The sequence below is a fragment of the Neomonachus schauinslandi genome, chromosome 3 (assembly GCF_002201575.2).
Source record: "Neomonachus schauinslandi chromosome 3, ASM220157v2, whole genome shotgun sequence".
Lineage (NCBI taxonomy): Eukaryota > Metazoa > Chordata > Mammalia > Carnivora > Phocidae > Neomonachus > Neomonachus schauinslandi.
In genome coordinates, this window is record NC_058405.1 from 192,782,265 (window position 1) to 192,809,996 (window position 27,732).

The 27,732-nt window shown below is 59.5% G+C and overlaps 2 protein-coding genes across 2 annotated transcripts; both read left to right on the top strand.

Annotated features, from left to right (window-relative positions):
- Positions 1-9,038: 9,038 nt before the first annotated feature.
- GAL3ST2 (galactose-3-O-sulfotransferase 2) lies at positions 9,039-14,798 on the top strand. Its single transcript, XM_021679026.1, has 4 exons — positions 9,039-9,184; positions 11,798-11,881; positions 13,031-13,295; positions 13,980-14,798. Exons 1-4 carry the CDS (start codon positions 9,039-9,041, stop codon positions 14,796-14,798), a joined length of 1,314 nt encoding a protein of 437 aa, XP_021534701.1.
- Positions 14,799-21,896: 7,098 nt separating this feature from the next.
- On the top strand, positions 21,897-24,544 carry NEU4 (neuraminidase 4). The gene is made up of 3 exons (XM_021679006.1): positions 21,897-22,097; positions 22,194-22,449; positions 23,559-24,544. Exons 1-3 carry the CDS (start codon positions 21,897-21,899, stop codon positions 24,542-24,544), a joined length of 1,443 nt encoding a protein of 480 aa, XP_021534681.1.
- Positions 24,545-27,732: the final 3,188 nt, after the last annotated feature.

Here is a 27,732-nt window from a genome sequence, read left to right on the forward strand (position 1 = left end):
GGGCACAGGGAGGGGACAACCCTGGGCAGACGTGGCCGCACGGGTATCCAGTGGCCCTGGGGGTCCGAGGAGCTGCCTGGAGCAAAGACGAGACCTTCCCCACCAGGGGGTGTGGTCTCAGTGAGTCCCGGGCTTGTGATGGATCAAAGCACAATCCTCCTCAGCTGCCTCAAGGTTTGGAGCAGCCCTGGACATGGGTGGCATCCCCAGCAGGCTCCTGTGGCCCCGGGTGGCAGAGTCTCTGTACGGCAGAACAGAAACCCCAACGTTCCAAGTCCTGGTCCTGAGAATTTCACTGGGGCGCCTCCTGAAAACCTGTGTGTCTGGTTTGAGACTCAGCTCTGTTTCTGGGAACTGAGTAGCCGCTGGAGTGCTGAGCCCTGAGGAGTCCAGCCCGTGGGGGCTGTGTGACCCCGTGTGTGGCCCCGTGGGAGAGGTGTGTGACCCATGGGGGCTGTGGCTCCAGGCCTTGGGGTCTGTTCTAAGAGTAGTGGGGGGGGCGGTGCAGGGGGACCTGGGAAGAGTCTGCTGGTGCCCGACCATGGGGGCCGCGAACGGGCTGGGGCCCAGAGGGAGGGTGCGGGAGCGGGATCCGGGGTGGGGGCTGACCGCCGCAGCCGGGATGCCGCCCCCAGTCTGTGGTCCGGTGGGTTAGTGCTGTTAGGGGTCACCAGTGCTCCTGGGAAAAGCCTGGCTTCTGCCTGAAACCTGTCCCCCCACCACAGTAAGTGTGCTGGCCTGTCTGTGGGCATCCCTGACTGAGCCGTGGACGGGAGTCCGCTGAGCTGGCTGGCTGAGACAAAGTGTCCAGCTACCCCGGTTGGTGCAGGTCTCCCGGAGGCTCCTGCTCGAGGAAGGGGCGTGCTGGCGGGGCGTGTGGGTCTGGGGACAGTGGACCAAGGAATGAACCATCTGGAAGACACCCTAGAGGGGCGCTCCTGCCATGCTCAGGAGCAGTCAGGCCCACGCCTTCCGGAAGGCACTGTGTTTGCAGCTCTGAGATGTGGCCGTCCTGCCCCCTGTGGCTGGTGCCCCGCGGGCCTCGTCTGTGCTGGGCAGGAGTGGGGTGGGAGGAGGGCGGAGGTCTGAAGACTGTGAGGTTGTGTCCTCCCCACTCCTGGCCCCGGAAGAGGCTTGGCTCCCAGCCTCCTGGCCAGGCACCCCTTGAGGGCTGGGCCAGGTCTGCCCTGAGGCTTCTCAGAGCCATGGAAGCTTCTGGGAGGGACAAATGGGACGTGCTTTGCAAGTTGTCTCCTGTCTTCCCAGCATTGCGGTCCACCGGTGCCTGCTGGAGTGGCCCGCCCAGGAGACAGGAGGCACCAGCCTCGTATTTGGCCTCTGCAGCAAAAGCCACGACCACTGGCCGTCCCGGACTCATGCCTGTTGGCCGTGCATGCTACAGGGGTCCAGAGGGCAGGGCTGCAGCCCTACCGCCTTTACGGTGCTCTAGTGGAGGCAAGGTGGGGTGGCCAGCACGGGACGCCACCCTCCATGGGGTCTGCTGAAGGGACCTGATGCTGCCTCCCCCCTGGAGGCCACCCCGGGAGCTCAGGGGGACTGGGAGGCCCTGCCTGCCCCCATCAGACCCTGAGAGGGTCCACTTGCCGATTTGGCAGGACCTCTCGCCTCTGCTGGTGGGGCGTGGGCGGCGCCTTCCCCGGCCCACTGAGGCAGCAGGTCTCCTGGGTCTGCGGGTCCTGAGCCCAGGACGCTGGCGCCTGCGGGGCCAGAGGAGGGGCCAGCTACATGGCCCCCGTGCCCACAGCCCCGTGGCTGCAGGGCGTGCAGGCATCAGGCAGACTTTGGGGTCCCCTGAGGTCAGTGAGGGGGGTGCTGCCGAAGGGGTGGGGCCTCCCTGGCTGCTGATGAGGAGGGAAGGTGCAGGCCGGGCCGGGGGCAGGGGGGCAGTCTGGCTGCGTGGGACTCTGACGGGAGGGCCTGGCACAGAGGGGGCGTCCTCCTGGCTGGCCTGGTGGGCTCTGGGTTCGAGGAGCTGGTCAGCTCGCTGTGGGAGGCTCAGGCTGAGGAGGGCCTCGGGGACCAAGCTCTGCCCAGGTTGCTGGGCCGGGGCCTTGGGGTGTGGCGTCCTTTTCAGTGGGAAACGGACAGGGCGTGGAATCACCTGGGAGTCATGCCATCCCATGTGGGCTCACCTGACACCCTGACCCCCCCTCACAGCAGAACACAGACGTTCCCAGCTTGTAAGACTGGCAAGAAGCTATTTCGCTCTTTAAAAATGTACACACATGTCAGGGGTACAGAGGAAGAATTCACAATTACAAGTTTTTAAAGTCCATGCTCTGAGAAAAGGAAGGGGGTCCCTTTTCCTTTCTGCACCAGGGAGGATTACATTTATTTTCAAAATGCTGGTGTTTGTCCTTGCACAACTGAGTGCTGGCTGGGCTGGGCTCGGAGGTGGGAGGGCGGGGGCCGGGAGTCTGCACTGTGGTTGCTCATCTTCCCTCCTCAGGCAGGGTGGGGGAAGCCAGGGCGCCGAGCGGGAGTGGGGCCAGGCTGGGCACCACCCTCAGGCTCACCCACCCAGGAACCACCCCCAGCTCTGGGGTGGGAGGGAAGGAGGGTCTGAAGCCGCCCCTCCAAGCGGACGGCCTGTCCTGCCACCTGGGGTGGGGGAACAGGAAGCAGTCTGTACCAGGGCACGTGTGGGGCTCGGAGGCTGGCCAGAGAGGCTGGATGAGGCTGGCTGCAGGATGAGAACTGCCCACAGCCTGCACATTTCCCACCCAGACTCGGACACCTGGGCCTGGGGCAGCCTTCCCAGTGGACTAAGCATGATGGGGATGGAAGCAGGGTGGCACCTGCCGTGGAAGAGTAGATGGGAGGGAGGCAGCTGGGGGGTGGGTGTAGGGACGGGCGTCTCTCCTCTGACACCCCCAGCAGACAGTAACGACATGGCCTGCTTTTCTTTTTCTAGAAGAAGCCCCTGGGTGGAGGGTGGCCCGCATTCCCCTCTGTTATTTGGGAGACGTTGAGTTTGGATATCTGACATGCCATCCCTGTTCCTTTTTGGTTTGTCCTCTTTATGGATGGCTCTGTGCTCCAGATTCCCTGGCCTGTAGCCTCTATCCACCCTGGCACTGACGGAGTCTTCAGCCTGGGAGCTGTGCCCAGCCTCGGGGAGACCTTGGGCAGCCCTGCCCTGGACTCGCACTCATCGATCTACCGTGCGGGTCCCAGAGGCCAGCTCCTCACTGTGGTTTCTTGGGCTGCTGAGCCAGGGAGGGGCCTGCAGCCTGGTTTTCTGAGGATGCAGTCGTTCAGGCCAAGTGTTTGGCTGTGGGGAGGAAGCCCTGGGAAACGGTCAGTCCTGTCCTTGGCCCCCACTAATTAAAGGCTCCTACCGCACCTGCTCCCCTGTGCTCTATGGTGCACTTGGGGCTCAGTGAGGACCATGTGAAGGGTGAACAGTGCGGGGGCTGCTATATCTGACTTCTTTGGATCCTACACATGAGCTCTGAGTCGGGGCCCTGGATGTGCTGAGGGAGAATGTGTTCTACGAAAGCCCGTGGTTGGGTCTGGAGGCCCAGACGACAGACAGAGGGCTTTGTAACCTGACCATTGTGTGCACGAGTGTGTGTGGGGGGCTAGCTCTTTCTAGTCCATTCTGCTTCCCTCAGGCCATGGGGCCACCAAGAGCCACCGAGATAAGAGTCAGGGTGGCTGGGCAGGTGGCCAGATGCATTTTGTGGGGCTGAGTTGTCAGCTCCTGAGATGAGGCTCAGTATTGTTCTTCTAGATTTTGGCTAAAATTGGTTGGCTACTGGATATCCATCAGACATGTGTCCTTCTACAGTCCCAGTGAGGCGGATGTTCGTCTATCAGGAGCTGCTCAGATGGAACTCTGTGTGTTTGTGTGTATGTGAGAGATCCTGGATATAAAAAATCCATTTCCGGGGCGCCTGGGTGGCTCAGTTGGTTAAGTGACTGCCTTCGGCTCAGGTCATGATCCTGGAGTCCCGAGATCGAGTTCCGCATCGGGCTCCCTGCTCGGCGGGGAGTCTGCTTCTCCCTCTGACCCTCCCCCATCTCATGCTCTCTCTCTCTCTCAAATAAATAAATAAATAAATAAAATCTTAAAAAAAAAAAAATCCATTTCCATAAAAACCCTCGTGAGTCTCCCTCATAGTAAACAAGCTCAGTGAAACCAGAAGCTCCCTGAACTGGTGATGGGGATGTCTTAACACTGTTTATTATCCATGATTTTAGATCTTTGATTGGTTCTTACCCAGATGCCAGGGAACTCTCCCTGAGGGACCAGAGGGCAGACCCACCTGGGGTACTCCCCGTCCCCCAGCTGCTCACCTGACATGCCATCCCTGGCTGCTCACCTGGGGCTCTGGGGCCTGGGGACCTTGAGTTCTCCCTGGGTCCCATCGGAACCGGGCCAGCACCGCGTCTGATGGACGACATTGGCTGTCAGGTCTCTGCTGCCGGGGTTCTGGTGTCACGGGCTGGGACTATGTGGCCCCTAATGGCAAGGCCTGACCGAGAGCCTGCTGGCCCCCTGGCCACTGCTGGAAACGAGCCTTGCAGACATTCCTGAGGCAGGCAACAGCAGGCCCATCGCCTGGACTCTGGACCTGGAGCCCCCTCCCCGGTGATTCCAGATGCAGGAAGTCTGAGACTCTTTGGAATCTGTCCACTGAGCACGCAGGCCGACCCCCGAAGGAAAGGGAGCTCGGCAGAGACCCTCGTGCTTGAATGGCGAGGCCCCGGGGGGTTGTAAGAAGCCCCTTTTAGCTAAGACCCCTTGGAAGCCATGTCACATGGTAATCATTTCCAGCTATATTTATTTATTTATTCCCACAATTATTTGCTTTCAATTTTTTTGGCAGCTGAGCTCTTTAAGAATATTTTTAAATTTTTTTTGATTGTTTTAGACAGTCTTATTGACGTGTAATTCACATACCAGACAATGCACCCATTTAAAGTTGCGCATGCACTGGGCTCTCCTTACAGAACGTGTGTCTGTGAGAAGCTCTGTGTGTGAGGAGCGCACAGGCCGTAGGGGGGCTCAGACACCCCGTCTCGCCCCTCGGCAGAACATGCTGCCCACCTGCAGGCCCGGAAATGGCTCCCAGCCGCGGCCCCAAGACTTGGCCACCTGGCGCCCTGGCGGCTCCAAAACCCAGGACCCTGCGGACCCCGTGGCTGTTTGGACCAGAGGGCCTTTCGGCAAAAGAGGAGCCTCCCTTTACAAACAAACAGATTTCTCTGAGGACTGTTTGTTCCAATCGTACAGCTGGGAAGAACTGAGACAGATTCCTGTTGCCTCAAGGCCAAAGGGGTGACTGTAAATGTTGAAGCAGAAATCTCAAACAGAAAGTCAGCGTGTGCCGGAATTTTACTGAGCCCCTCTGCAAGAGGCCAGTAAACACTGGGTTGGCAGAAGGGAGTTTTATGTGGTGGAAGTGCAGTGTTTGAGTAAGTTCGTGGGGTAGAACCAGCCTCATTGACGTTCCATGTGGGGTTATAACACTCCCATATGGGGCTGTAAAACCATAGCCGGCCGGGGTTACAACAGTCACGTATGGGGCCGTAAACCTCTGTGGCTTCCTCAGCACTCGGGTCCAAGGGGGCCCCAAACCACCTTCCCCGGGAGGGAAGGGTTCAGGGGAAACAGCTCGACTAGTGCAAGAGCCCGTGACTGTGTAACCCCATGACCACGGTGTGGCCTTCTGGAGGAGCCCTCTTTGGTCACTCGCTGCAGGTGCCCAGGCCCCCTGAGAATCACGCACGCCCAGCTGGGGCCCCGCTCCCGCACTGGTGGTGTGGGCGAGGGACAGAATATGCCAACGCGTGGCCTCGCTTTGGTTTTGTGTGCGCAGTGTGGACGGAGCAACTGAGGAAGTACGGGAGACTCCGATTCTGCCTTCTCCCATGAGGCTGAGACCACACTGCTGTTCAAGAAAGGGGGCGAGATGCAGTAGGAAGAGGTTCCTTCCAAAAGTTGCAGGCTTGGGGTTCTAGCTGAATTTGGAGCTGGACATACCAGTGTGAGCTCATGAGGGATTTTGGCCTCTGTCACCCGACAGGGCCCCGAAACTACCACCTTCCCTGAGCAGGGAGCACCCCGGCCCGCCGATGGTGGTCCCTGAAGACCATCCCTGCCAGTAGGACCCAGGGCCCCTTGGAGATGCAGCTGGCTCCAGGCCTGGGCCAGGAGCAGCACAAGACAAGCCCAGACGGCAGGGGCACCAGAATTCTGGAATGAGACCTTGGCGCATGGTAAACAGGTGGCGTGGTGGCGTGGCCAGAAGTGGCCGCCGTAATGTGTAACACATGGTCTTCTTCTCTAGTGGTAGGCTCCCAGAAATGGCAGGTGGATAAATATTTCATTGACAGCGGCAACGAAAGCTAGCAAACCAGGATACTTGGCGATGTGAGGCGCAGGACCTCCGTCATGAAAACAGCCAGACTGTGTTCCGAGCTCCCAGGTTGGCAATCTGGTTAAAGAGGACACAGTGCTTCCCGTGGGAGGGCAACACTGTAATGAAGCCCCAGCTCCACGTCTGCACCAACATCCCCCCATCTCCATTCCTGGGCTTCCGGGTCCCCCAATTTCTGCCTGCCCCACAACGGCGCTGCTCGGACCTGGCTCTCTCTATTGGACACCTGGCTCTCGACCACGGCCACGTCCTCCACCTGGAGTCCCAGCCCTGCTCCATATGGAGGGACGCTGATGCTCTTCTTCGGTTGCCCAGCAAAGGCTGTACAGGCGGGAACAGTGGGGGCCTCTGGGAGCACAGCTCTGGGCCACAGGCCTCTTTGCTGCATCCTGGCGCAGGGCCTCGGGCCGGGCACGCGACTTCCCTCCGCCCAGTGGCTGGCAGCCACCCGTGGGGCCTCCACAGGGTAGAGCAGGTTGGGTGCTGAGGTTGGGGATCCGTGGTGACCATGGCATGAATCCTGGGGCACAGCCTCCCTGGGCCAGGGCTCTGTGCATTTTAATTCGGAGGTCCCAAGAGGTGGTGCCAGTTGGGACACCAGTGACAGCGAGGGACAGCCTTGGGCTCTCCACACCGGCCACGTTGAAATGTGGCCCATGTGGCCCGTATTCTGATTGATGGCGTGAGGTGGAAATCCAGCCTCATCCTTTCCCAGAGCTACGCTCATGCTGTCTGCTGTGCCCCCTCTGCCCCCTGCCCAGAAAGCCACCTGCCCACCCCCTGCCCCTGGGCTCCTTCCGTCCTGCACAAACACCGAGGAGCTGATTTTCTAGGCCTTGTGGTATAGACAGGGAGCTCCTGTTCATTACTTAGAATTTCCCTGGCTATTACTGTATGATTTGCTTCCATTTGAACTTTAAAGTTGACTTACTAGTTAAAAGTTCTCTTTTGGGAATTATGTTAAACTTCCAGAGTGTTTTGTATTTTATTTATTTTTTAAAGTAGGCTCCACACCCATTGTGGGGCTTGAACTCACAACCCTGAGATCAAGAGTCACATGCTCTACCAACTGAGCCAGTCAGACACCCCATTTTTTTTTTTAAGATTTTATTTATTTATTCGACAGAGAGGGACACAGCGAGAGAAGGAACACAAGCAAGGGGAGTGGGAGAGGGAGAAGCAGGCTTCCCGCGGAGCAGGGAGCCCGATGCTGGGCTCGATCCCAGGACGCTGGGATCATGACCTGAGCCGAAGGCAGACGCTTAACGACTGAGCCACCCAGGCACCCCCCCATTTCTTTTTTTTATTAAACATTGAGAGCGTCTCTTCCCCCCCTGAAAGATTTTGTTTATTTATTTGAGGAAGAGAGCACAAGCAGGGGAAGGGTCAGGGGGACAAGCAGACTCCCCACTGAGCAGGGAGCCTGATGTGGGGCTTGATCGCAGGACCCTGAGATCGTTACCTGAGCCGAAGGCAGATGCTTAACGACTGAGCCACCTGGATGCCCCTAAACTTGAGAGTATTTTCTGCAGAAATATGGTCATCTCCTTTCCCCCAGGATGGAGGGGTGCTGGCCACAGCCATGCAGGTGTGAGGGCCTCCTGTTGCTCTTCGTTCAGGCTCAGGGCCAGAGGGCTGTGACTGGGCATGCTGTGCCCTCCTCCCCACTCCCCTGGGTGGTGCGTGGACAGACATTCCACCACCGAACCGTCAGCCCGTCCTAATCCACTTTTGTGCCAGGGGAAGGTTAAGAGAGGTGTCCTATTAGCCAAGTCTGGTCTCCCTGCTGCTCCAGTGTCACCCTGAGGGAGGTGCCCACCTCTTGCCTGGTTCTCCTAGCCCAGCTTCTCAGTCCTACTTCCCCTTGGTTGGAATTCCTTCCCCATTTGCTTGTCACACTGCTATGCACTCTGTAAAGCCCTACGTAAAAAACCCCCGTCCAAGCAGGAAGCTCCTCTCTGTGTCCTCTCCAGATGCTAAGCTCTAGAGTCCAGCTGTGGCATCCAGTCCCCTCATAACCTGTGACTTGACCTCCTAAGGGCCAGGGGCCCCATGGCAGAGCCCCCTCGGCCCCACTTGCCCTGCTCAGTGGTCTTTTTGGTACCCATTGCTCCTCCGTGTTGCTGGAGCCCATGAGACGTCTGACCTGCCGGGCACAGCCTGTTGGGGAGACTCAGGCCCGGGAGTCAGGCTCCTGGAGAGACCCATCTGTCCTTCCCATCTTCAAACACAGGGAAATCTGCAACTCTTCCTCTGACCGCAGATCTTGTCCAAGGAGAGGCCTGGGAGTCCGCTCCGTGGTATCCATGTCTGTGGGGAACAGGTGGCCGGGAAGGTGTTCTGGAGAAGGCTATGAAAACTCGGAACCCACCTGGGAAGGACAGTTGTGGAATCTTCCTGGGCGTGTCTGCCCAACCTGGAGGCAGGGGTCTGCGCTGGCAGCCCCTCCCGGGTCACCCCTCTCAGAGCTCAGAATCCAAGCCCTGGTCGTCATCCGCAAAGTCGGTCTGTGTAGGTGCTTCTGCTCTCCAAGAAGTCAGGATGCAGAACGAATCTAGTCAACAGTCCACTAAACCATATAGGTCACTTGTCGGATGGCCGGGCCACATGCGGGGCGTGACGGGGGCTATGGGCTCCAAAGAGTTTGCAGCCCTTCCTGGCGGCATTCTGACTCAGGCAGAAGAAGAGCCCCCTGCCTCTCCCCAGTTTAATTCCTGTCTGCACGAGGGCAAGGCGCTGGTGAGACGTGTGGGGGAGGTACTGTCTACTGTCGAGTGAGCAGGTCCATGTGGTTCTCCGCCGAGCAGCCATGTGGCAGGTCAGCTTGCTGGAAATCACGGCCCAAGATACCTCGATGCACATGGACATTTTCAGTGCTCGAGGGCTGGAATCAGTAACAGGCAGCAACATAACGGACATTTATCGGTCAGATGTCAGGAAAATAATTGGAAACCTGGACCGCCCGAGGCCCTGTAGACGGGGGTTTTCCCAGCTCGCTGCCATATGCCCATAGGTGGGGGCCGCGGCTCCATGTCCTGGGCCGTCGGGCTCATGAATCCTGTCTGCAGAACCTGGCATCTGGAAGGTGCCTGCCACCCCAGTGTTGGGATGAACAGAGGCCTGACTGCCGGGTAGCCCTGGGCTGCGAGGGACCCTGCTGCTGGCCTGGCCACGTGGGTCCCAGGCCACCAGCCAGGCCACATCTGAGGCAGCCACTTGTATTTCTTTCAGAGATGTGTCTGCTTCCATGAGCAGGCCCAGCTTGGACCCAGTCGGCAGCCCACCATTCCCATAGATTTACAGAAATAGAGCTATATAGACACTCACCACCTTCTCCCTGTTCCCCCACCACAGAGGCTGTAAACACTTGGATAATGCTTTCTCAGCACCCTCTTGCAGCTAGAGGTGATCATGTGACCGAATTTTGGTCAAGTAGAGGTTTGCTAGGGGCTTCTAGAAGGCTTTTTGAGTCTTTATCATGGCTGGCCCTGTCCTTTCTCCCTTCTTGTTGATCCAAATGTTGATGTGATGTCTGGAACTTGGCAGCCATCTTGTGACCATGAGGCAACAAGCCTGGAGAGGGAGAGATGTCAACGTCCTCAGTGTGGAGGGGCTGAGTCTGTCAGAACCAGCAGCCTCCCCTCTCCAGACTCCTAGATTGGTGAGGAAAATCCACCATTGTTTTCTGATTCTTGGGACCAAAGAGCTAAGTGATGTGGCATTTTAATGCTGACGAGCAAATGTGTGTCACAGCCCCCACAATTCCTTGAGCTTTGACTCCTTTTCCAGCCACTGGCTGGTATCTCCACTTGGGGGTCCCAGCACATTATGTACCAACAGATTTGCTCCCCACCTTCCAAACCTGTCCCTGCCGCATCACTCTCTCTCTTCCATCCCATGCCATCTCAAACTGGGAAGTCTACAGCAGGGGGAGGGAATGTATGCTTGGCTTCATTTATTCACTCAGCAAATGTGACCTGAGCATCTTGCACATACCAGTTGCTCTTCCAGGGACCGAGGAGCTTACGCACCAGTGGGCAGTACAGACTATAAGCGGACAGATTCGTATGGGACCCCTCCAGGTGGCAGGGAGGCTGGGGCAGAAACAAGTCAGGGTGGTGGGCACTCCTGCAGGAGGGTCAGGGAGGTCACTGGGGAAGGTGGGGATGGAGCAGAGACCAGAGGAGCTGGGGGTGAGGCATGCAGCAGCTGAATCCTCCATAAGCACAGAGGCCCTGAGGCCCGATGTATGAGGAGTAGAGGAAGGGGGTGCCTGGAGAGAGGAGGGGCCTGGAGAGTCGCTTTTTAATTAAGGGTGTGGGTTTGAGCACACTGGGCTTCCGAATGCAAGGGTCATTTGGGCTGCTGAGGGAGAGTGGGCCGCGCATGGGAGGGCAGGAACACACGTGGACCACCGGGGCAGCAGGCTGCCATGGTCCCAGGAGCCTTGGAGGAGGAGGTGAGCAGCTGTGGCTCAAGACTGAAGGTGAGACAGGTGGGAACTTTGTGGGGCCACAAAGCCAGAGCAGGTTGAAGGAACTGCTGTCCACCAAGGGCAAGGGGCTTTGGGGGGCAGATCAGGAGCTGCAGTCTGGACCCTTTGCCGCCCCAGTGGGGATCTGGGGCTAGCTCAGGCTGGGGATGTGAATTTGGGGTGGCCTGCACACCAGTAATACTTATAGAGGAGACCAGCAGATGCTTCCCGTCTCCTAACAGGGGCACCTTGGTGGGTGGAAGGCAGGGGTGGGGCCGGGTGGGATGGTGGTTTGGCTGCTGCAGCTCCCTTGTCCAGGGGATGGCAGGACAAGGGGGGGTCCCCACCTGACTCCGTGGGGCTCCCCTTCTCCCAGTCCTGTCTCTTTCCTGATCTGGTCGCAGCATCGCCCCTGGGTGATGGGGATTGGGAGGGACCCTTGCCCCCACCCCACCTGCTGAGTGCCTGGCACGCACAAAGACCCTCCAAAGAGCCTCTCTTGTGGGGGCCCCCCTCCCCCAGTGGTAGAATACCAGGATGTCCTACCTCTCAGCCCCCTCCCCTGCTGTGCCCCTGGGGGTGTGTGAGCTCAGGGGCCTCTGTTGGGCCACAGTCTCCCAGGCGACCCTGCTCAGAGCCTATCAGCTCGCCCATCTCCATACCCCCACCCCCCGCCCCAGCTTCTCCTGGCTTCTGAGCCACGAAGGATGCCCTAGGGGGCTGAGGAGGGGTGGAGTCTGATGATTCAGGCTCTTCCTGGGCCTCAGCTCCCCCACCCCAGGGCCCCCATGGGATGGGTGCAGGTACATACTCAATAGGAACAGATGCACAGTGATGGCTGGGGGGCATGGGGGGTGGCACTGGCCCTCCCATGCCCCTGACTGGGGGCTGAAGGGCTCCCTCTTTCCCACAGGTGCTTCCAGGCCGTTTTCCTCCTGGCCCTGACCATGCTCCTGCTGACCGGCATCCTGCACATGGACATGGGGCAGCTCACACAGTGAGTTCTGCGTTGGGTGCCTGCTCCCAGGGCAGTGCCCACGACCCCAGCCTGTCCACCTCTAGGTCGCACCCAGCACTAGCTGGTGATCATGGAGGTTCATGCCTCTCCACTGGGCCTCAGCTTCCTCCCCCTGTGAGGGGTGGGCCCTTCCTTTTGGGGATCCAATAGCCTTCTGGAGCCCTCCAGTGTCTCCTGTGGGCAACAAGCTGCCCAGGCCTCTGGGCAAGGCTCTGGGAGGGTGGGAGTGGGCCCAGGCTGGGCATGTCTTGGGCAGAGCTGCTGTCTGCAGAGGGTGACCAGGTGCTAGGAGGCAGGGCTAGGGTCCATGGTGGGTCTGGGAAGGTCAGGTCTCCTGCTCCCCTGCCTGCCGGTGGTTCATCCTCTGTGAGGCCCAGGGTCCACAGGGATGGCCATGTAAGCCCAGTGTTTGGCCTGGCCACTGTGAGGTCTTGTGGCTCCAGGCCTCCTCTCTCTGTCTCACCACCTCTCGGGTTGGGTCTCCTAGGGGGACACCAAACTCCCTGGGTCTCTCCTTTTGTCCCCCCATTGTCCCCAGGGCTGGCACAGGCCTCTGGACCCTGCCTCCCTCTATCCAGGGTTATCACTGGCCTTGCACTGGGGCCGGAAAGGCACCTGCTGCTCCAGGCTGGAGTCGCAACTGGGTCGGTGCCGTCTTGGGATCACAAGAGTGGGCACCAACACCCCTCTGAGCCTGCAGTCAGGTTGGCCGGTCCCGGCATGGAGGGTCAGCCAGGAAACGCTGGATGTGTGGTCCAGGCCACAGGGCCAGAGCCATACTGGGTGCCCTGGGGACCAGAGAGGAGGCTGGGGCCAGAGGGGGGGTGCCAGGGCCCAGGGGCCCAACCTGTGGTATGTGGGGGGACAGAGGAAGCGGCCACTTAGGGAGCCATCAGGTCTGTGCCAGTGGGTCCTCTGGGGTTGCAGTGTTGGGGGTCTCTTGGTGCGTGGAAACACAGTGATCAAGTGAGGTTGGGGGTGCAGAGTCTGGGTGTCACTGGTAGGGAAAGTGTGGGTTAAGGGATCTTGGATGGGGGAGGGGTTGGTGACAGAAGATGGTTTGGGGGTCTCCGGGGTTGGGTGTCCACGGACCCTCCCTGGTTGACAGTGGCCACGCTCTCCTCCCAGCCTGCTTGGGGGCCAGGCCGAGGGGCCGCCCATCATCAATGTCATGTTCCTCAAGACACACAAGACGGCCAGCAGCACGGTGCTCAACATCCTCTTCCGCTTCGCGGAGACACACAACCTGTCCGTGGCACTGCCCGCGGGCTCACGCTTCCACCTGGGCTACCCCTGGCTCTTCCTGGCGCGCTACGTGGAGCGCTCCGAGTCCCACGGGCCACAGCAGCGTTTCAACATCATGTGCAACCACCTGAGGTTCAACCTGCCCGAGGTGCGGGGCGTGGAAAGGAGGGGAGTGGTGCAGGTGGTGGGACTCGATCCCAGGCTCTCCATGCGGTTGTGCCTTCGAGGTGTGAGCATGCGGGGTGGTCGTGGCCTCAACCCTGGAGAGACTGAGGCCGTGTGTGTGTGCACGTGCAGACCCTGCCAGAGCCTCACCTGGGGGCAGGGAGAGGCCGGCCTCGCACCCTGCTCCCCTCCCCCGCTGACAGTAGGCTGCCATCACTCTTGGAATCAGATGCGGGCACCCTCTCGGCCGGCTGCTCTCTCCATCTGCTTCTCTGGACCCCTGCTTTTGCTTCCCAAACCTGCCGGCCTCTTCCTACTAAGGACATTTGCACATGGTCTGCTTTTGAGGGGACACTTCACAACTCCTCATCTGGGTCATTCGCATCTCAGTTTAGAGGTCACTTCCTTGGTGGGGGTTTTCCTGATCTGCCTTCCAAAGGCTTAGCGGGGCGGGGGGGGGGGGGGGAAGAAGAGGATGGGGGGGCTAGGGGAAGGGCGGGGCTCACATCAAGTGTTTGAGGGTCCCTCTGGACAGTGGTGGAGGGTGCGGCCGGGAGGCCGGCGGCCTGCGCTGGCCGAGGGGAGGTGGGAGAAGAGAGCGTCAGCCTCCTGGGCTGCCCCAAGGAGCCCGAGAGTCACCAGCCCTTCCCCCCACATCTCCACACAGGTGCAGAAAGTCATGCGCAACGGCACTTTCTACTTTTCCATCGTCAGAAACCCCGTCTTCCAGCTGGAGTCCTCCTTCACCTACTACAGGGACTATGTCCCTGCGTTCAGGCACGTGGAGAGCCTGGACGCCTTCCTGGCCTCCCCCTGGACCTACTACAACCAGAGCGCGGGCTTGCACAACGCCCTGGCCAGGAACAACATGTGGTTCGATCTGGGCTTCGACAACGACGCGCAGGCGGACGACGAGGGCTACGTGCGCGCGCGCCTGGCCGACGTGGAGCGGCGCTTCCAGCTGGTGCTCATCGCGGAGCACTTCGACGAGTCCATGGTCCTGCTGCGGCACCTGCTGCGCTGGCGGCTGGACGACGTGGTGGCCTTCCGGCTCAACTCGCGGAGCGCGCGCAGCGTCGCCAGCCTGACGCCCGAGGGCCAGGCGCGCGCCAAGCGCTGGTGCGCCCTGGATTGGCGGCTCTACCAGCACTTCAACCGCACCTTCTGGGCCCGCGTGCGCGCCGAGCTGGGCCCGCGGCGCCTGCGCTCCGAAGTGGCGCGGCTGCGGGCGCGGCGGCGCGAGCTCATGGCGCGGTGCCTGCAGGACGGCGTGGCCAAGAACAAGTCGCAGATCACCGACCCCCAGCTGCTCCCCTTCCAGTCGGGTCAGGCGGACATCCTGGGCTACAACCTCAGGCAGGGCCTGGACAACCAGACGCAGTGGATGTGTCAGAGGATGGTCATGCCTGAGCTGCAGTACATGGCCCGTTTGTATGCCCTGCAGTTCCCAGAAAAGGACCCCAAACACATACCCTTCCTGGAGTAGAAGGACAGCGCCAGGGACAGGGTCCCCGTCCCAGCCCCTCCTCCCCCCTGTCATCCCTGGGAGACCATGGCACCAATTCGTGAGGAGGGGGGCTCCTGGGACAGCTGCTGGTCAGGGTGAAGACCCCTCTGAAGGCACCCACCTGTGATCCCTCCTCTTGGAGGCACTGAGAACCCCACTCTGGGACAGTAGGCACACTCGGTCCGAGGGTATGAACCTGGTTAACAGGTAGAAAAGACTTACAAGGTGGGAAGGTCACTGATACTAAATTACAAGTTGACAAACTGCCCCGGGAAAGAACACACGTAGGCACATTGACCATCAGAAGAACTCGAACCCAGGGGATCCAGAGGGCCTTGGGCAGCAGGGCTGGGAGTCCCCGAAGGACCCCAGGTGGCTCCCTGAATGTGCTGGCTGTGGGACATGATGCTGGTCACAGAGACCTTGTGGGACACCCACTGGCAGCCCTTGGAAGCTGGTATGAGGCAGTAAGGATCTGGAATGTTCGGCTTCCCATCTAGGGCTGGATGAAGCTTCTTCGCAAGTAAAGAATGGCTTTAGGTTGAGAAATGTTGAAACTGCTTACGAGACAAATGGTTTAACCGGAGCGAAAGCTGAGGATTCGTGCCACAGCTCCCTGTTGGGGTAGCCCCCCTGGAATGTGTGGCATCTGACCTGCTAGAGGAGCTCCCATGGACCTACAGCAGACCCCGTTGTCCTGGAGACCACCTTGGATGCAGTCCCAGAGGAGGTGGCTTCCAGGCACCCCTGTTTGTCAATTGCAGGGAAGGACTGAGGGTCCCCTGCCTAGTAGGACGTGATCCTGGCTGCCTGGGGTCCCAGAGGTTAGAGTGGGGTGCATAACAGTGGCGTAGACCCTGTGTCCCTTCTGCCCAGTACCCACAGTCTTCTTCCTTCCACGTGAGGGTCCTCAGCCGTGAAGACCCCAGGAGCCTGGCCGGGGCACCTGGGGAGGGGCTCCATGTGTAGGCCCTCGCATGAGTCGTCCCGGCCAGCCTGCCAGCCAGGGTGAGGGAGACAGGTGGCCACCCCCGTCCCCGCCACCACGGCAGGGCGTCTGTTCTGGCATACCTATCAGGACCACGGAGTTACAGTAGAAATTTGAGGGTGTTTGCTCTGCCCTTGTGGCTGGCAGGAACGTAGACTGGTTCTGTCTCTTTGGGAGGAAATTCGGGGAGGTTTCAAATGCTGAAGTCGTCTGCAGCCGATAAACATTGGGAGCACTGAGTCTGCAGAAACTCCCTTTAGGCGGGGGGATTTCTGGGCCTTGGTGATGCTGAGGGGGGGTTGGGGGGGCAGGTGGCCCGGGAGGGTCTATGATGGCCACGGAGGATGGAAGACGCCCAGGAGCCAGACCTTCTGATTTTTCAAGAGAAGCTGGAAATACAGGTTTTTATGTGAACTCTCCACATTTAAAAAGGCTGGTGTCGTGTTAAAACATTAAGGGGGTGGGGAGGAGGGTGAATAGGGGGAAGGGATTAGAGATACAAACGTTCGGTTTAAGAGTGAATAAGTAATGATGATGAACAGGGGAGAGCATATAGTCTGTCACTTCGCAGTGGTCTTGTGTGCAGACAGATGGTGACCACTTGTGGCTGTGGGCGTTTTGTGATGTACCTAATTGCTGGGTCACTATGTTCTAACGTGAAACTAATATGATGTCGTATGTCAACTATACTTCAACGAGGAAACAAAAAACAAAACAAAACCCACAGATCTCTTATTCTGTTTGTAGAGGAAAGGTAATTGTAACATAGGAAAAACAGCGAGCTCCTAGACTGATTGACACGAGAGATTGTTAATAGCTTACTTATAATTTTTTTCACCGTATTGTCGAAAGCTTCTATGAATAAAAGTTTCTCAAATGATTAAATTATTTATTAAGCATTCTTCGGTGTTGTTAAAAATGAAAAAACAAACAACAAACCAAAACCCCAAATCCCTAAGCAGAGGGAATGAGGTCCGTGTGTGGGACGCCTCCTTCCATGGCCCCAGTGGGCATCCTGCTTAGACAGCCCTGCCTGGACCTGGGGGCTTTGGGGGCTTTAGGGGCTTGTAGGCTCAGCAGGGGGCCCATCAGACTGCACCAGGCCCGGTGGTGGGGGACAGGGGAAGGGACATGGTTTGGGTGAGGCCCTGAGAGGTGGGGAGATTGTACTTGATGTGGAAACGTTGGGGTCCGGAATGAACAGCTAAGGAAGAATTCTTGAGACATCTTTGGTGCAAAAAGGTGGTTTTATTAAAGCACGGGGACAGGACCCACAGGCAGGAAGAGAGCAATGGGGCCATGAGGAGTAGCCCATTATATACTTTCGAGTTGGGAGGGGGTTAGGGATAGGGTAAGTCTCTAAGGAATTTGGAAGCAAGGTTTCCAGGACCTTGAGGGGGCTAGCTCTTGTTGGGAAAATGTCATTTATTACCGTCTAATAAAACCTGAGTCATGAGACCCTCCAGATGTATATCAGGGGGTCATGTGCTTGGGGGATGATTGCCAACATGTATCTTGGGGGCTTTAGAGATAAAGGAAGTTTCCAAAGGAATTTCTATATGTTAAAGTAGACTTACAGGATCCTGGGGGTCAAGGTATGGTTGGCTTTTGCCCTTAGCAAAGTATCAACGTTGAGGCAGGTGAGTACCTAGAGGAAGGCCACTCTGCCTGTTTCAAGGACTTGTCCATGGGCTGTGGGTAGTAAGGAAATTTAATTTTTCTTTTGCCTCTGTTTCCCACATCAGTGACTCCTTCCCACAGTCTCCCCCTTTCCTACTGCGGCAGAGCCCTGGGCTTCCATCCATCTCCTTCCCAGCTCCCCTGAGGACCTGAAGACTCGACAGGTTTATTATCATCTCTACCCGGACATCATAGGATGTCTCCATTTTCCCAGAGCCCTGCTTTCCCTTTGAAGTCCTACTGTAACTGAACGGACCTGAGTTTACTCCTCGGTGAGTCACACAGAGAAACTGCACCAGATAAATCTGCACAGGCGTGAGTCCATGAGTCGCGGGTTGAGCTCCCACTGGTCCGGGTGGTCCGAGCAGTTGTTACTGCCTGGGGGTGGGGGGGAGCAGTTTCAGTGTCCATCACCGAATACTTTACGTGTCGGGTCTCTGCCTGAGTTAAGAGAGCAGCTGGAAAGAAGAGCTTCAGGAAAAATGTGGGATGAAGGTCACTGGGTACAAGCAGATGGGCAGTAAAGTTCAGGTCTTGGGGTCTATCATGCGGGGTCCTGCTGGTGCAGGTGGGGCCCAGGGAGACCCTGAGGGGGACGGCCCTCCAGAGAGCCCTCTTCACTGATAGGGCTGGGATGCTGAGGGCTCCCCTGAGGCCCTGGCCTGGGCAGCGGTCACCGGGACGTGGTCACTGGTGAAAGGGGCCGGCTGGCAGGAGCACTGACAAGGCGGCTGGTGCTGGGGAGGGGGTGGGGTGCCGTTCTGAGCTGTGGGCGTAGCACGGACATGGGGCTGGAGCCCAGGGGGAGCCCAGGGGGCTGGTGTCGGGGGGGCGGGGGGGGGGGCGCAGCTGGGCATCCAGGCTGTGGTGGGAAGAACGTCCCCAGGAGTCTGAGTGCTCGCTGGGGTTTTTGTGGGAGGGTGTCTCTGGAGGAGGCTTGGGGGCAGTGGACATCTGTGTGCCCCTCAGAGGTCAGCTGTGGCCCCTTGCAGCAGGCTGCCCAGCACTGCCTTGTGGGGGGGGAGCCCGCAGATCCCAAGCACCCCAGGGCGGAGAGATGCGGTCATGGTGCTGGGCCCCTCCCCAGGGTGCTCCTGCACCAGCACCCTGTCCCTGCACTCCCTGAAGCCACACTGCTGGCGGGAGGGTCCTGGGCCCTGGGTCCTGACGCAGCCCTGGGATCCAGCCAGCCCCAGGTCCCGCCCACACAGCGGGCCCTGGTCTCTGCCCTGCTCTGCCGGGTTGGAGAAGCAGGCGCTCCTGCCGCCGCCCCAGCTCTGCAGCCTTCCTCTGGTGCCCGGTGAGTCCCCTCCCTGCTCACCTGCACCCCAGCCCTTGAGGGCCAGAAATGGGCTCCTCTGCCCTCCCTGGCTGCCCTTCTTTGGGCCGAGGGCAGGATGCATGGACTGAGGGCTGTCCAGCCAGAGGCTCCACATGGATGCCCCCCGTGGGATCATTGCCTGGTCCGGGGGGCAGGGGTGCCGAAGGGCCCCAGGGGTAGAGTTAGAGGTTGGGTGATGTACACTGGGCTGGGCCTGTGGGAGCCGACGGGTGTGTGGGCTCCGCTCCACCAGGCCCAAGCTTCATAACTGAGTCCTGGCCCCTCACACAGCACAGGTCCTTCAGGTCAGACTGGAGACCCTTCCCGAAGTGACAGAGCCAGAAGTCCCCTCTGCCCAACTTGTATTCAAAGCCCTTTGCTCTTTATATGCGGGCCTTTAAGTGCCCTACAGGCTGGGATCGCGGGCCAGACGACAGGGGCTGTGCTCACCTGGAGGGTGTGGGTGGGGGACCTGGGCTGTCCGGAGGGCTCCAGGGTGGAGCCCGGACAGGAAGTTGGGACACAGCCATCCTATCCTGGTCAAGCCAAACCCCTGGACCCTGCTGATTTGGCCAAACTGGGCCAGCTGCCCATGAGGCTCTGTTCTTCCTGTTAGATTGGGGGGTCTCCCCGGGACTTCGGGGCTCTGCAGAGACCTGGGGCCTAGGCAAGGGTGGTGCTGGGTGCCCTCATCCTGCTCGGTGCAGTGGGCAGAGTGAGGAGCTGGTCTGTGCAGCTTTGCAGGCTGGGCGGGGGTGGGCCCGGACCCCCTGCTCTCACTGACAGCAGTCCAGGTGGCTCCGGCCCTGTGGAGTAAGCTAAGGGTAGAGAATGTCCCCTTGTGTCCATCCAGCCTGGAGGGACATGTGGCAGCTGCAGCTGCTTCCCACTCTGGGGCACAATTGCCCTTTGGAGGCAGGCTGGGGAGGAGCCCAGGGCTTCCAGACACACGAAGCTGCTCTCGAAGCCCCAGAGGCTGGGGAGGGGGCAGGCCTGAGGTTGGCAGGGGGTCTGCTGGGCTCAGCGGGCTGTGGAGCGGGCCAGTGCGCTGCCCACGAGAGCCTTTCAGGAGTAGGTGGCCTTGGGCAGAGGTGGACGGAGGTGGAGGTGTCTGCGTGTTTTGGGGATGTTGGGAGCGGAGGCTGAGCCAGGCAGCACACCCTCCCGCGTGTCTGAGCAGGGCCACTCTTGTTTAGGGGTGTTCGTTCCTGTCATCGGCCAGCCCCCGTCCATCCCGACAGTCTCCTCTGACATGCACTGCCCATGCTCTGTGTGCAGGGGCTGGAGCTCTGAGAGTGATGCTCCCGAGTGTGATGTGGGGCGTCTTGCTCTCTCCCTCCTCCCTCCCTCGGTGCTGTGTGCTAGTCACCGTCCAGTGCCTGGCCACGGGCTCTGCCTGCTCCAAGTCCGGCACGTGGCTCCACCACCTTCTACTGCCTGCCGCCAGCAGCACCACCAGGGCGCTCCTTGACTTGCGTCCCTCCAGGGGGCCGGGCCAGCCCACATTTGCCTTTGTGCAAATCAGAGAAAGAGGCCCCCTTCCGGGGGATTGCAGACCCCACGTGCACCCCAAGTATGCCCCCTCATGAACCTCCCTTGGGAGCATACTCCCGGGAGTGAGGCTACCTCCAGAAAGGCTGCCCTAGGCCGCTCTCCATTACCCCTACAGGAGCCCTGACTTGTGGTAAGGGGGGCCAGGTGACCAGCCAGAGTTCAGAGAGCCGGGCCATGTGTGGGCACAGGATGCAGGGGCGGGAGCGGCTGGGGCCTGGGTTGTGGAAGAGAGGCCAGGACTGCAGCGGGAAGGGCCTTCTTTGTCCTTGCTGAATCTCCCCTGGGGTCCTTCCAGCCAGGGCTCCCCTGGTGCCTGGAATGTGGCCTCCTCTCTGTCCTTCCCCCATCCCATCTTAGCCTTAGGCTCCAGGAAGCCCCCAGGCTCAGCACGCCCTCCCGCAGCCTGGCTTCTGGCCTCTGTGGGCAGCAGCTTGTCGGGGCTCAGACGGACACTGGGGGTGTGTATCTTCCTCCCATCACTGTGGGGAGCAGCTGCTTTCCAAAGGCAACCCCCAGTGCACAGACTAGAGTGGCCTGGCCCCCCTTTCTGCCAGGAGGGGGTGGGGCAGGACAGCAGGGTGGGTGACCTCTTTGGTCTCCGTGGGGTCCCTGTCACTGCTCCTCTGGCCTGCACTGTCTTTAGCTCCCTCAAGGCACATGTGGGAGCCATTTGGGGCACCTGTGGGTGGGGTGACTCTGCTGGACCTCCCATGACCCCCAGCTTTGCTCAGGAGCCCAAGGGGCAGGGTGTTTGTCCCCCTGCACCCGCAGATGTCCTGCTAGGATCTGGACTTCAGGCCCCTTCCCTGCAGGACACCCAATGGCACCCTCCTCTTGGCTTCAGCAGGCCCTGCCCCTGCCTCGCCCCCATCCCTCCTGGCCACTCCCAAGAATCCCACAACCCCGCAGGTCTGAGAAGGGTGCTAGTGGCAGCTAGGGCACCTTCGCCAAGAAGCGTGTGTCTGAGTGTGTGGAATGCAAGTGTCTTTCTGTCTCCCAGAGTTGTGCGTGGTGAGTGTGCGTGCGTGCGACTGTGTGTGCCTCTGTTTCGTGCCTAAGTCCCTCCCTGTGTCACTTTCTGTGCATCTGGTGTGTCTGTGTCTCCCCATGCTTGCGCGGCCTGTGGTCATCGGGCCCCTATTTGGGGAAACTGAACCCCTGAGTGTCCAAAACTTTGGGCCCTCATTGTCCACTTGGCCAGCGTCCTGCTGGGCAGGTGTCCCAGGAATAGGGTGGGCAGAGTCAGGGGACTCTGACCAGGCAGCCCCTGCTCCGGGGACCCGGTTGAGAGGAGGAAGGGTAAACTGCAGACATTCTGGGGTGCAGTGGCAGGGAGGGAGGGGGTAGGGGCTGCCCTGGTCTTGGGATGGGGAGCCTGGGATGGTGCGGTCTCCGAGGAGGCACGCGGGGCTGGGGGTGTCTGCACCTGCAGAGCCCTCTCCGCACTGTAGGCAGACAGGAGGGGAGCGAGCACGCCCCGCCCGCTCACCCTGTGGTCTGCTGACCCCGGGGCCCTGGGCCCGCTCGGCAGAGCATGGAGGCCCCGCGTGTCCCGGAGCGGACCGTGCTCTTCCAGCGCGAGAGGAGCGGCCTGACGTACCGCGTACCCGCGCTGCTGCCCGTGCCCCCCGCGCCCACCCTGCTGGCCTTCGCGGAGCAGCGTCTCAGCCCAGACGATGCCCACGCCCACCGCCTGGTGCAGAGGAGCGGCACGCTGGCCGGGGGCTCCGTGCGGGTGAGTGGCCGGGGCGCGCACCGCGGGCAGGACGCGGGCGGGGCACCGCCGCGCGCACAGGTAAACTGAGGCCGCCCGCCCTCCCTCCCCGGGCAGTGGGGCGCCGCGCGCGTGCTGGGGACTGCGGCCTTGGAGGAGCACCGGTCCATGAACCCCTGCCCGGTGCACGACGCCCGCACGGCTACCATCTTCCTCTTCTTCATCGCGGTGCGGGGTCGCACACCCGAGGCCACGCAGATCGCCACGGGCAGGAACGCCGCGCGCCTCTGCTGCGTGACCAGCAGGGACGCGGGGCGCAGCTGGGGCGCCGCCAGGGACCTCACGGAGGAGGCGGTGGGCGGTGCCGAGCAGGGTAGGCGGGGTGTGGGTGGGCGGGTGCGCTGTTCACAGGGGCGCAGGGCGGGACTCCCAGGGGAGGGGCTGGGGTCCGCACCTGGCTGTGTCTGCACTGGGAGGGGGCCGCAGAGCGGCGGGCGGGGTCTCGCTGGGAGGTGTCTGCTCAGTGGCGTGGTGGTGTCCGCACTGGGTCCGGGTCCGCACGGTGGGGGGGCGGGGAAAGTGTCCGGCTACAGGTCACAGGGCTGCCTACTCCGCCCCCCAAGCCAAGGGCCACCCACAGCGCTTCCCTGAACCCCTCAGTCCTGTAAACGGGTGTTGGTCGCCCTCACTGGGCCTGAAGAGCAGGCTCATCTAACTGAGACTGTCTCTGCCTGAGCGCTGAGGCCCCTCCCTCTTAGCACCCCAACCCCACTGCCTCCTCACCTCCTTTACCACTTGCCCTCTGCTTTCTTACCCCACCCAGGGGTGTCCAGCCTAGGATCCAGGGCTGCCCAGGTGGCCTGACCCTAAAGCTTTTCCTCCACTCCTGCTGAGGGGCCTGACTACCCACTGCCCTCTGAGGCCACCCCACCCCTGGCGTGGGGACACTGACCCAGGGGTCACCCTCACCCTTGTAGGTGGGATCTAAGCTGAAGGGTGTGGCAGGCTCTGAGGCATGGACAGGACACACAGAGCTGGTCCAAAGGACTGTCTGCTCCTGTGGACCCTACTCCACGGGATTCAGGCCCAGGGCTCCAGCTTGCCCTGAAGGTCCGCATACCCCCTCCACCCTTGGCTACCCCCTGTCTGGAGAGGGCTCACACTGGGCACTGTCGAAGGCTGTCCATCCACATGCAGGGACTAGCTACCTGCTCACAAGCTGAGAACTTGGCCAGGTAGCCTGCCTAGGCTCCCGGCTCCTGCTGATGCTGGAGAGAGGCTTGTCCAGCCCTGGACGATCCAGAGTGGCCAGCAGGAGTGGGGGGGGAGGGCACAACCCGGGGGGCATAGGGCACAACCCGGGGTGGCTCCCTCTGAGGCACTGGCTGCGGACCCTCCCCAGCCCCCAGGGAGGGAGGTGGTGCCTGGCAGCGGCGGTGGCCGTCTCCTTGCTGGGATGACCGCAAGCCCTCTCCTCTGCAGACTGGGCCACGTTCGCCGTCGGCCCGGGCCACGGCATCCAGCTGCGCTCAGGCCGTCTGCTAGTGCCAGCCTACACGTACCGCGTGGACCGGCGGGAGTGCTTCGGCAAGATCTGCAGGACCACCCCCCATGCCTTCACCTTCTACAGTGACGACCACGGTCGCACCTGGCACCGTGGAGGCCTTGTGCCCAACCTGCGCTCGGGCGAGTGCCAGCTGGCTGCAGTGGACGGCCAGCAGGCCGGCAGCATCCTCTACTGCAACGCCCGGAGCCCCCTGGGCCGCCGCGTGCAGGCGCTCAGCGCAGATGAGGGCGCCTCCTTCCTGCCTGGAGAGCTCGTGCCTGTGCTGGCTGAGACGGCCCGGGGCTGCCAGGGCAGCATCCTGGGCTTCCCTGCCCCACTCTCCAGCAGGCCCAGGGGTGAGGGATGGTCGGCAGGTGCCAGGAACCACCCCGAGTCCCCACACCTCTGTCCTGGAGTCCAGCAACATTCAGAGGAGGGCACTACAGACACCCAAGGGGGCCAGGGGCTCCGCGGGATGGAGGGATGGAAGGACAGCCCTGAGGAGCCTGGCCCGGGGCCTGGACTCAGTGGGACCAGGGACGCCTGGGCCCCGAGTCTCCCTGGGCCCCCTGCCACCCTGTCTCAGAGCCCCACCTGGCTGCTGTATTCCCACCCGGTGGGGCGCAGGGCTCGGCTCCACATGGGAATCCACCTGAGCCGGTCCCCCCTGGACCCCCACAGCTGGACAGAGCCCTGGGTGATCTATGAGGGCCCCAGTGGCTACTCTGACCTGGCATCCATCGGGCCCACCCTCAAGGGAGCCCTGACCTTTGCTTGTCTGTATGAGAGTGGGGCCAGGGTCTCCTACGAGGAGATCTCCTTCTGCATGTTCTCCCTTGCTGAGGTCCTGCAGAACGTGCCGGTGGGCCCTGTCCCGCCCAGTCGCGGGGGCAAGCCTCGGGAGCGCTGCCGGCCTTCCTGATGGGCTCTCTGCCCAGACCCATTTGTATGTCCCTAACACTATGCTTCAAAATATGACACAAAAGTGGGCAGACCTAGAGGAGAAAACAGAGCCATAGCTGTCGTAGAAAATTTTAGACACACGTCTCGGCAACTGATAGAGCAAACAGACAAAATCACTGAGGACACAGAAGATTTGCCAACCTGCCTAACAAACTTGACTTAATTGACACATACAGAACACAGCACAAAACAACCGCAGAATACTAACATAAGATAATAATAAAAAAAAAAACCCGCAGAATATAGTCTGTTCAAATATACCCCTTTGTAAATTTGACATCATGTTGGATCATGAAATCAAGTCTCTACAAGACTTTGAAGGATTGAAAATTGCAGTGAAATTGAGCTAGAAATAAAAATGAAAGGAAATTTAAAATCTTCCTGTGTTTGAAAATTGAGAAACACGATTCTGAATAACTCCTGGTTCAAAGAAGAAGCTCTAGTGAAAATGAGAAAAGAGTTTGAAATTAATTATGTGAACATGTGAGATGAGCTGAAGAGGGTCCGCCGCTGATGCCCCCACCTTAGAAAAGGGCAGGAAACTGAGTCCAAGGAGAGGAGAAGGAAGAGAACAATCCAGAACAAAACTAGAGGGATAGGAAGAATCATACGGTAGAGGGAATGAATGGAACCAGGTCCGTTTTTAGAAAACTAATAAAGCTGATGACCCCTGTTGAGACTGATGATAAAAAAAGAAAGAAGAAAGAACACACGAACAACCAGCATCAGGAACGAGGGAGGGCATGCGAGGTTCCTACAGATGTTCGAAGATTTCAAGAAGATATTAGGAGCCATTTTATGCCAATACCCTTAAAAATTTAGATGAAATGCACAATTCCTGGAAAAAATACAACTTATTAAAGAGGAACTAGAAAGTCAGAAAAATCCTATTAAAGACTCTGAAGTCATAATTTAAAATCTGCACATTAGGAAAAGTTCAGGTGGCCTGGCTTTCCCTGTGAATTCTGTCAAACGGTTCAGGACGATGCGTGTTGGTTTACGGGAGAGTTGCGCTTTGTAAGAAATTGCCAAGCCTGTCTTCCAAAGGGGCTGCACCATCTGTATGTCTTTTCGATGAGTGTCTGTTTAGAGCTTCTGCCTCTTTTTAAATTGGGTTGTTTGTTTTGTTATTGGCGAGTTTTAAGCGTTGTTTGTATATTTTGGCAACTGAGCATATTGAAAGATGCTCCACATCCTATGTCAAGGGGGTGGGGGTTGGTAGGGTCCCCCTGCTCGCGATTAGAAGGGCCAGAATCCGGAACGCGGCCAGCACCGCCTGCTGGCGAGGATGAAAACGGCAGGCGCTCTCCCTCGGGGACCGGGCAGCCACGTTGGAAAACAAGTTTGATGGTTTCTTACAAAAAACAGCCTCTTACCGTAGGATCCAGCAGTTGTGCTCCTTGGTAATTATCCAAATGAGTTGAAAACTCATGTCCACACAAAAACCTGCACATGGATGTTTATAGCGGCTTTATTCATAATTGACAAACCTTGCAAGAAATCAGGATGTCCTTTAGCAGATGAATGGACCAGCGGTGGTCCATCCATCCAGAGAAGACATGGAGGACCCTGAAATGTGTGTCACTAAGTGAAAGGTTACATGCTGTGTGATTCCATGTGACGTTCTGGAAAAGGCAGGCCTTTGAAGACGGTTGCCAGACGTTGTGGGGAGGAGAGATGAGCAGTGGGGTGCAGAGGACTCCGTGTGAGGCTGTCACGGGGGGGACGTGTCACTGTACGTTTGTCCAAAGCCACAGAGTGCGCGACACGGAGAGAGAGCCCTGGTGTGAACGACGGACTTCGGTTAATGATACCGCATTGCCTTTGGTTCATCAGTTACAACAATTGTACCCCACCAACGGGGGAAGTTAACCGAGGGGAAACTGTATGTGTGGGGGCGTTGGGGGTGTGATGTAAGCTGAGAATCACGGCTCGATTTTCTGTAACCTCAAACTGCTTCAAAATGGGTCCACAGTTGTGACAACAGTGTAGCCATAAACTCAGCAAGTAAGAAAAGAGAAAGAAGGAAGTGCACAGTGATAGTTGCAGAATGCTGAGCCTATTCAAGAGGGCAGTGGACTCGTGAAAACGGCATCAGCCTTCTCACCACGAGTCAGTCGGCTCGGACACAGACCGTACAAGGGGCGGGGGGGCTGCTGGGCTGGAATCAGAGGGCATAGGATCCCCCCGCCGCGAGGGGGGCGGTTGAGCCGCAGTGGAGGGGCTCCAGCGATTGGGGTCAACATCATCATGTTGGCTCTGCCACCTTGATTGCCCTCAGGAGGAACCCCCCCCCCGAATTCTCCAAGACTTCAGGAGCCTCACCCTGACACGAAGAGGCAACTGTCCAGACCAACTAACCTACTGGGGCTGAGACCCCAGGGCCCAGGCCACCAGCTTAGCCTTCATGATCCCAGGCCAGGGTCCCTTTGGGGTCTGTGCTTTTCTCCCACTAGCATCCCCACCTGGTCCTCCAGGGCCCCCACCTTGGATTTCAGGGTAGGGCTCGGACTCCTGTCCTTCTGTCCTGCATGACCTCGGATTCCTCACTGGAGGTGACCAGCTCTTGTCTCCAGTTCTGCAGACCAGGCGAGGGTGAGCACAGGTAGTGGGAGGGGTCATCCTCCTGGGCAGAGGGGTTCCAAGAGCAGGGCTCTGGTGGGCCCGGGCTGTTGAGGGGGGCCACAGCCTTATGCTCTGTGTTCCCTGTGCCAGGGTGTCAGGCCTCATTTGAGAAGCCCAGGCTCACCCCCAGGTCCTCCAGCTGCCACCCTTCGTGGCATGCGCGGGGCTGGCAGGGAGGGACCTGCTGGGCGGGTGTGGGTGGGGTGGGCGAGGTGCCCCAGCCGGGGCCGTTGACACATGGGGCTGGGGCAGAGCAGGGGACGGAAAAAGTGAGTGGGGGCAGGCTGCAGAGGCTGCGTTCCGGGAAGGTGAGCAGCAAAGTGCTGACTGTGCCCGGCGCGCTGGCTTCTTATCTGAGCCGCCGTGCTGCCAGTGGGTGGCCCGGCCGGCAGCTTGCTGAGGCCACCGCTTCCTGCCCTCTCTGCTGTGTGAATTTTTGTCTTATTTTTTTTTCCAGAATATGAACTCATTTTTTAAAAAGCATACTCAAAATGTGTTAATCAATTAGATTTTTACTTTTAA